This window comes from Porites lutea, chromosome 10, assembly GCF_958299795.1.
Source record: "Porites lutea chromosome 10, jaPorLute2.1, whole genome shotgun sequence".
In the NCBI taxonomy this organism is placed as follows: Eukaryota; Metazoa; Cnidaria; class Anthozoa; order Scleractinia; family Poritidae; genus Porites; species Porites lutea.
The window spans coordinates 21,674,453-21,684,452 of NC_133210.1; the positions used below are offsets into that span (position 1 = coordinate 21,674,453).

Consider the following 10,000-nt stretch of genomic DNA (forward strand, 5'->3'; position numbering starts at 1 on the left):
AGAGCATACGCGTAGTATGCAGCAAATGAATCCAACCCATGGTGTTTTTGTATGTGGATTGCAAAACTGATAAAAAGTGGGCGGGGAATTAACGGGTTATCCTATAAATTCAGTCCGTTTATATTCTGAAAAACAATCGAATATTTGTGTACGGATTTTTTCATCATTTTTAAAAGACCTTTTTTGGAAGGCATGCTTATTGAGAAAAAAAAATGGCGGACATTTGCGACAATGCTTCGTTTGCTTACAAAAATGTTCTCCCGGCGGCTTGCTGGAAGGTTAGTGTATACTTACATCGAAATCGCTTTCGGCTTGACATCTCCCACTCCAGGGTGCCACAGAGGATACTAAGGGCAAAATGAAGAGGCCTTTGCAAAGGGGGGTGGGGTTGGGGTATGCTGTCGCTTTGTGGGTCATTTCTGAGACTGCCTGTCGCCTCGTAGGTTACGAAAAAATGTCGCTGTGGCATTGTACTTAGAACGAGCACGTTGCTCAATTTGGAATGTACGGCAGGTATAGGGCCTTGGAAAGAATAAATTGTTATAAACCTTTCTCGCTATTGGGACAGTTCTTGATCGACACCATAATTAAAAACGCTCCAAAGAAAATAACAGAAAATGCTTGGAAATAATGCAAGAGAGTGAACAGATGTCTCTTTTTTCTATTTAAAAAGTGGATTTGTCAGTATCACAAATTATACAAATTATACATTGATTGGTTGTCAGAAGATTTTTATCTTGTTTTCTTCCTCTTTGACATATGTGATTTCAGTGCGCGCGCAAGAGTTGAGCATGCGTACCTAGGGAGCAACTTGAGAGCGCTTGTTTTGCTGACTTACGTAAGCAATGGAAACAAGCGAAAATATCTTAGAATCAAATTTGAGCTTTTATACCTGCCATTAGTCTTAAATAACACCCCAGTGAATGGTAATCATCTACAATCAGGGACAAAAGTAGTTGACACACTTGTTTAAAACGGGTGCTTTTAGCAAATATTTAATTCATCTATTATTTCATTCTTTTTAAACGCCGTAAATCCCCTTACCCCCCGAATCAATGTTGTCTGAAGTAAAAAAAAGACTTGAGGGTCCAAAATTCAACATTGATTTTGGGGGGGAAGGGGTTGGGGTAGACAGGGGAAGGGGATAGGTATATCCACTATACAAAAAGGGGCCATTTTACGGAAGTGTGTCAACACTTTTGTCCCTCATTGTCTGAATGCAAAATTGTGCTACTGCACACAAGTTGAGCCGTGCATGACACTGATTTTAACTGTAATTAAAGAAATCAAAGACATAATTATGTTATTGGTGGTGGGGGTGACATTGACTTATTCACGACCGAATTATAGGGCCAATTGGAACTACGTGATGACGTAATAAAAGGGCTGCGATATCCAGAATTAACGTCGATGTGGTTTACAAGCTAAAAACTGACGCTGAAACTCGCGCACATGTACAACTTTTGATGAATTTCAAGGGTATGCGTACTGAAAATGTTTTTAATAAAGTGAATATTTCTCGTTCTTCACTTTATCCGATGGTTAAGACGCAAAAAATCACGGGTAGGGTAAGGATTGACACGTAGTGGGGATAGTTAGATGACCGCCTGCCATTTATTCAGTGGCATAATTTTTTTATTGATGTTGGATGGACAACTACTTCATTTCCCAACTCGTAAATCACAGAATAACAAAGAAATTGTTTTCAAGATAGACACACCAGTTTGCATCATCGCCAAAACAGCAATTACTTTTGCCCAGAAGTTCACTTGATGACAAGGAAAGCGGGATAACATGTGATCAATCACGGCCGTGCGCTGGAAAATTTTCCTTTTTTATGCGCTAATTCCTCACGAAAGGCAAAAGAAGATTCCGCTATGTAGAAAGTACTTCGCAACACGTATTCTTGGCGAGAAAAATTCCAGCGATGTGGTGCAAATAAGGAGTTTCAACGGTTAACCACGAGAATACATATCGACATTAGAGGTCATAACAGACTAATGTTACTTTTCGTTTGCCAAAACGTGGTTAACCGTTGTAACACGAAGGAAGCAGTGTTTTCCTCAGTTTAAGCTGTCGTTTTCTTTGAGAGTCAAATACCAGTTCACGTTTCAAAGCTGTCTTTTCATTTTCTCTGCCGACAATAGACAAAAACACAGGGTTTCGCTTGAGAAATACAGTCCAAATACACAGACATATGCGCTCATGTCACGCTATTTGCGTTGCGTTATCATGTCACTCATGGTGTCACGAGGTGGGATTGAAACTAATTGTTTTCGTGGACACTTGCAATATTTGCTACGTTGTCCTTAGTTTTTTATTGAATTGGCCATGAATTTACCTTCACTTTTCCGTAGTTTCGATATTGCACGCAGTGACAGCCGCTCCGCACTAACGCTCCATATTTCCGTGGCCGGCCAGTGACTATCCCCACTACGCGTCAATCCTTACCCTACCCGTGATTTTTTGCGTCTTAACCATCGGATAAAGTGAAGAACGAGAAATATTCACTTTATTAAAAACATTTTCAGTACGCATACCCTTGAAATTCATCAAAAGTTGTACATGTGCGCGAGTTTCAGCGTCAGTTTTTAGCTTGTAAACCACATCGACGTTAATTCTGGATATCGCAGCCCTTTTATTACGTCATCACGTAATTCCAATTGGCCCTATAATTCGGTCGTGAATAAGTCAATGTCACCCCCACCACCAATAACATAATTATGTCTTTGATTTCTTTAATTACAGTTAAAATCAGTGTCATGCACGGCTCAACTTGTGTGCAGTAGCACAATTTTGCATTCAGACAATGTCTCAAATATGTATCTGTGTTTTGCGGCTAGATTTTTGACGCTGCTGAATTTTTGTGCGATGATGTTACTCTATGAGCCAAATTGTTTTTTTAGAAACAACAATTTGTAAAGTTTCGTCCTGATTTGTAGTATACGTAGAGTAAAATGTACGAAGCGTATGTCATCACTTAATCTTGTACTTCCGCGCGCGTTCCTGATACCCTGTGGGATCGAGAGGAAATCATTTGTATTGTGATCAATGCCGTTGCAGCGGATGTAATGTTTTCACAAGTATTATCAATAGTGGAAAAAGGATGGAAACACTAAGGTACAATGAAAATTGTTCTTGTAAATGGTTAACTTAAGCGAATGAAGTACTGCGGAGTAACAGAGGGGACATGCAATATTTTTGACATTGACTTGTGCCATTAGTGAAAGGACGTGAACAATCATGTATACAGGTTATGAACCTCGTAAATGATGGGCCAGCCGTTTGTGCTATCCCTATATATAGATGTGTGTTTTTTTTGGAGACCTTTTCAAACCTAAGTGATCCAAACCTTTAGCGTAGGTAGGCGTCGAACAGGTTAGACCAGGTTTTGGAATGTACTTTTGTAATGATTTTAGATGACCGCCTGCCATTTATTCAGTGGCATAATTTTTTTATTGATGTTGGATGGACAACTATTTCATTTCCCAACTCGTAAATCACAGAATAACAAAGAAATTGTTTTCAAGATAGACACACCAGTTTGCATCATCGCCAAAACAGCAATTACTTTTGCCCAGAAGTTCACTTGATGACAAGGAAAGCGGGATAACGTGTGATCAATCACGGCCGTGCGCTGGAAAATTTTCCTTTTTTATGCGCTAATTCCTCACGAAAGGCAAAAGAAGATTCCGCTATGTAGAAAGTACTTCGCAATACGTATTCTTGGCGAGAAAAATTCCAGCGATGTGGTGCAAATAAGGAGTTTCAACGGTTAACCACGAGAATACATATCGACATTAAGAGGTCATAACAGACTAATGTTACTTTTCGTTTGCCAAAACGTGGTTAACCGTTGTAACACGAAGGAAGCAGTGTTTTCCTCAGTTTAAGCTGTCGTTTTCTTTGAGAGTCAAATACCAGTTCACGTTTCAAAGCTGTCTTTTCATTTTCTCTGCCGACAATAGACAAAAACACAGGGTTTCGCTTGAGAAATACAGTCCAAATACACAGACATATGCGCTCATGTCACGCTATTTGCGTTGCGTTATCATGTCACTCATGGTGTCACGAGGTGGGATTGAAACTAATTGTTTTCGTGGACACTTGCAATGTTTGCTACGTTGTCCTTAGTTTTTTATTGAATTGGCCATGAATTTACCTTCACTTTTCCGTAGTTTCGATATTGCACGCAGTGACAGCCGCTCCGCACTAACGCTCCATATTTCCGTGGCCGGCCAGTGACTATCCCCACTACGCGTCAATCCTTACCCTACCCGTGATTTTTTGCGTCTTAACCATCGGATAAAGTGAAGAACGAGAAATATTCACTTTATTAAAAACATTTTCAGTACGCATACCCTTGAAATTCATCAAAAGTTGTACATGTGCGCGAGTTTCAGCGTCAGTTTTTAGCTTGTAAACCATATCGACGTTAATTATGGATATCGCAGCCCTTTTATTACGTCATCACGTAATTCCAATTGGCCCTATAATTCGGTCGTGAATAAGTCAATGTCACCCCCACCACCAATAACATAATTATGTCTTTGATTTCTTTAATTACAGTTAAAATCAGTGTCATGCACGGCTCAACTTGTGTGCAGTAGCACAATTTTGCATTCAGACTGTCTCAAATATGTATCTGTGTTTTGCGGCTAGATTTTTGACGCTGCTGAATTTTTGTGCGATGATGTTACTCTATGAGCCAAATTGTTTTTTTAGAAACAACAATTTGTAAAGTTTCGTCCTGATTTGTAGTATACGTAGAGTAAAATGTACGAAGCGTATGTCATCACTTAATCTTGTACTTCCGCGCGCGTTCCTGATACCCTGTGGGGTCGAGAGGAAATCATTTGTATTGTGATCAATGCCGTTGCAGCGGATGTAATGTTTTCACAAGTATTATCAATAGTGGAAAAAGGATGGAAACACTAAGGTACAATGAAAATTGTTCTTGTAAATGGTTAACTTAAGCGAATGAAGTACTGCGGAGTAACAGAGGGGACATGCAATATTTTTGACATTGACTTGTGCCATTAGTGAAAGGACGTGAACAATCATATATACAGGTTATGAACCTCGTAAATGATGGGCCAGCCGTTTGTGCTATCCCTATATATAGATGTGTGTTTTTTTTGGAGACCTTTTCAAACCTAAGTGATCCAAACCTTTAGCGTAGGTAGGCGTCGAACAGGTTAGACCAGGTTTTGGAATGTACTTTTGTAATGATTTTAGATGACCGCCTGCCATTTATTCAGTGGCATAATTTTTTTATTGATGTTGGATGGACAACTACTTCATTTCCCAACTCGTAAATCACAGAATAACAAAGAAATTGTTTTCAAGATAGACACACCAGTTTGCATCATCGCCAAAACAGCAATTACTTTTGCCCAGAAGTTCACTTGATGACAAGGAAAGCGGGATAACATGTGATCAATCACGGCCGTGCGCTGGAAAATTTTCCTTTTTTATGCGCTAATTCCTCACGAAAGGCAAAAGAAGATTCCGCTATGTAGAAAGTACTTCGCAATACGTATTCTTGGCGAGAAAAATTCCAGCGATGTGGTGCAAATAAGGAGTTTCAACGGTTAACCACGAGAATACATATCGACATTAGAGGTCATAACAGACTAATGTTACTTTTCGTTTGCCAAAACGTGGTTAACCGTTGTAACACGAAGGAAGCAGTGTTTTCCTCAGTTTAAGCTGTCGTTTTCTTTGAGAGTCAAATACCAGTTCACGTTTCAAAGCTCTCTTTTCATTTTCTCTGCCGACAATAGACAAAAACACAGGGTTTCGCTTGAAAAATACAGTCCAAATACACAGCTAAAATCATTACAAAAGTACATTCCAAAACCTGGTCTAACCTGTTCGACGCCTACCTACGCTAAAGGTTTGGATCACTTAGGTTTGAAAAGGTCTCCAAAAAAAACACACATCTATATATAGGGATAGCACAAACGGCTGGCCCATCATTTACGAGGTTCATAACCTGTATACATGATTGTTCACGTCCTTTCACTAATGGCACAAGTCAATGTCAAAAATATTGCATGTCCCCTCTGTTACTCCGCAGTACTTCATTCGCTTAAGTTAACCATTTACAAGAACAATTTTCATTGTACCTTAGTGTTTCCATCCTTTTTCCACTATTGATAATACTTGTGAAAACATTACATCCGCTGCAACGGCATTGATCACAATACAAATGATTTCCTCTCGATCCCACAGGGTATCAGGAACGCGCGCGGAAGTACAAGATTAAGTGATGACATACGCTTCGTACATTTTACTCTACGTATACTACAAATCAGGACGAAACTTTACAAATTGTTGTTTCTAAAAAAACAATTTGGCTCATAGAGTAACATCATCGCACAAAAATTCAGCAGCGTCAAAAATCTAGCCGCAAAACACAGATACATATTTCAGACAATCAGGGACAAAAGTAGTTGACACACTTGTTTAAAACGGGTGCTTTTAGCAAATATTTAATTCATCTATTATTTCATTCTTTTTAAACGCCGTAAATCCCCTCAGCCCCCGAATCAATGTTGTCTGAAGTAAAAAAAAGACTTGAGGGTCCAAAATTCAACATTGATTTTGGGGGGGAAGGGGTTGGGGTAGACAGGGGAAGGGGATAGGTATATCCACTATACAAAAAGGGGCCATTTTACGGAAGTGTGTCAACACTTTTGTCCCTCATTGTACAACCTATCACACTGTGTTCAGCCAGATTGATCCATATGCGTTCTTTAATCGCTAGGGTTTCTAAAGCACTAGAATACGTAATGAAAAACGCGGCCCTTTAAACCAAACCCATATGTGGAACTTTTATATACCAAGTGCTATTCTAAAACTCTTGAGAAACGTTGAAACTTTTACTCAAATTCTCTTCATCCAGTATTAATTTTAGACACACTGAACTCTGATCTATAGAGAATCCTCTTCAATACGGATAAAAAACCTGCTAGAATAGAAAGCAGAATGGAAAATAGCTATAGATATGTTCTGTCTGCTGGAGTCAATACCTGCACCTTTCTCCGAAGTTTACTGATATGCAACTTCTTTTTATAATCCATGATTTATATTCATTCTTGCAGTGATGAGTGATATACATCTGATATCAGGTTATAAAGGAAATTCTGTTACAGGATTAATTGGATCTTCTGTAAATTTCTCCTGGAGCTTCTCCAATGGTACAAAAGGTGTTCGGGGAGTTCTGTTTGGGCTTATCAAAGATCACCGAGCACGCGATTTTATTCCCGATGGAATACTAGTAGCTTTTGGTGAATCAGGAAGCCCAGCGTCTGTTCCAGTTCCCGTACAATATAATGGGCGAGTAAGCGGAAGCTATGACGGCAACACGTCAACCGGTCACGCCATCTTCACACTCAGTTCCATAGAAAAAGATGATGAGAGATTTTTCGGCTGTCGTGTTTCCCCACAATACTCTTTCGACGCAGAGGTTTTTGACTCTGTATACTTAAATGTTGCAGGTGGGTTATACTGCTAGCATATGTAAACAATAAACTCTCTGAGACCAGATTTTTGTCTCCACAAATTGACTCCAAAATTGCCGATACTTTCTTCATGCTCGTTCAAGACGTATCAACACAGGCCCGTAGGGAGGGGGTGCGACGAGTGCGCACGCACCCCCCCCCCTACAGGTTCCAGAGGTCCCTTTTTTGTTGATCAAAGATTAAAACAAAGTGAATTTCGACTATTCTTCTATTCTAATTCACTGATTGTGTACTGTAGTAAAATTGAAAATAGTGTGAAAGAGCTCATAAGCCTGACGGCACCCTTTCAACAAAACGTGTTTTAGCCTTCGTAAACTATATATTTTGTCCTTAACTGGTAAAGTCTGTTTTGGAGGGTTCGTAGTGTGCATTTAGCAAATGTTTCTTTCACTGAGAAGCTACTGAAGCTTACTGAGAGGTCATGCGGTCTGGTGCTGTACAGTGATTTCCTGTAGATTATTATCTTTGCTCTATCAGAAATTGACCTCTGATCGCTAGCTGTAGGTTTTAGGATTTTCCTTTCTTATTTTTAAAAGCGTCCCAACAACCTTTAGGGTTTGGTTCCATAATTTTCTGCAAAGTGTTGGATCTGAATTGTTATTTGAACCGTTTTACATGGTATGAGATTCCCTGCTATAGTTTTGACATGCTGGACGCAGCTATTACTTTCGCTTACTTGCAGGATATTGAAGTTCCTATTAAAGCTTAACCCTACTCTGGTAGTGTTGCATGCCGATCAGTCAACTCCAAGGACTTTCATGTAAATTACTATAATGCGAATCTTAAGACTGGAGCCGATGATGTTATTATTCCTCCACTTGGCAGTTATCGGGCACCCAACGACGATTTCCTCCTAAATACGTTGAAAACACTTTTTAGGCTTTCCAGAGTAGTTTTAGATCTCTAGAAATACATTCTAAGCGGTGCTATAAAACTTGTAACTGTTCGGTCATCTTAGGGGACTTTGAATCTTTTCGAAATTTCAAGGGCTTCAGTATAATATTCCCGAAAATTTTAGATGCAATTTATCGCTTTATGAAGGTGAGAATTTTTCTGATTCCTATTTCAATCACATTATTGAATCCGAAAATTTTAGGTTTTCTTTTTCTACGAAAAACAGCATTACTCGGAGAGTGAAATGTGAAAAATTAAGCTTCAGAAAATTGTAGGGAATTTAATAGATAAGTTTCAAAAATTGTACATGTATGGAACGTCAACTAGAAATTTATATCCGTGCCTCAAGCAATAGGAAATTCCAGGCAATATTTTCTTCTCCGAACAGATATTTTACAGAAAACAGTCGTTAGGTACCCCTGAGTTATTCGGCCGTGACAGTTGCTAGCCAGGGAGAAACATTACCTTTAACTTTGTTTTCGTTTTTTGGCGAGAGCGGTACAGCCGTTTTTGACTGGACTCATTTATCGGGCCGTTTCAGGGATTTGGAATTCTCGTTTTCGAATTGCCTGTTAAACAGCCAATTACAAAGGGTGGATCTCGGATCCACTTGTGCTTAAAGGCGATGAAGGTATGCATTGTTCCTTTTTTGAGTTAGCTCTTTGTCTTTCAGCATGGTTTAAAATATCTGCTGTTTTCTGTGGCAAAAAAGTAATACTAGCGACACAAGAAAAGCTCTCTTTACATGGCTCTTATGCACATACACCGTCTAACATAATGACAAAGTTGTCTCTACCAAAGAAATTCAATTTTGAAGCGCGAAAATTTGAGAAATATTCATGTTTTTCAAAACGTTAGTAACACAGTATCAGACAACCTAGTTTCCCCCTCCCCGCCTAGAAATTTGCTCCTCCGGTCTCGTTCGGTCGACGTCCGCCTCCTCCTTGGATTGCATCTCCCCGTAATTCCGTAAAAAAACCTGGCTACTGGCCTGCAACGGGCACGGTTTATCATTACAACATTATCTTTCTGGCCTTTATTCGAACTTTCCTAGGAAACGAGATGTTCTAAAAATGCAAGCCATTTTTTCCTTTCCGTATTCGTTTGCCAAATGGGGTGTCATTGTTCCAAGCGCTCCTTGCGGAGACCATGGAAAGTGCGAATGAGAATCGCAACCCCTTACGACCCTCTTGCCTCTACACTGAAAACAACATAAAATTACTTAATTCTCTATGGCAAGACCAGTCATAAATTCGGCTCAGCCGGTCGTCTCCGTCAAAATCACTGTTTAAAATTATTAACCCAGATAAGCCCAAAAGGTGTTGTGTGTTTATAACCGTCGCAGCATTAGCTCCGTTTATAGAGCGCAGAGCGGGAGGTCGTGGGTTCAATTCCCTGGGCCGTACCAATACTCAGCGACATGAAATATCTGAAAAATGAAGGTACTTCCCTTGCTCTAGCCTGTACACAGACGTTGTTTTATAATTCTTTTCGTTCTTTTCAAAAACATCGGCGAGCGAAGAGAGCGCGCGAGAACGAGCGCGGAGTCTTGCGTTGGCGGTCAATAAACCCCTGCG

The 10,000-nt window shown here is 39.8% G+C and overlaps 1 protein-coding gene across 1 annotated transcript in view; it reads left to right on the forward strand.

Annotated features, from left to right (window-relative positions):
- Positions 1 to 8,767, forward strand: part of LOC140950332 (uncharacterized) — a 9,779-nt gene extending 1,012 nt beyond the window's left edge. Inside the window, exons 2-3 of the mRNA XM_073399552.1 lie at positions 7,110 to 7,505; positions 8,212 to 8,767. Coding sequence (XP_073255653.1) covers positions 7,110 to 7,505; positions 8,212 to 8,219 — 404 coding nt within the window. The 3' untranslated portion in view covers positions 8,220 to 8,767. The remainder of the gene's footprint in view (positions 1 to 7,109; positions 7,506 to 8,211) is intronic.
- The last annotated feature ends 1,233 nt before the right edge of the window (positions 8,768 to 10,000 follow it).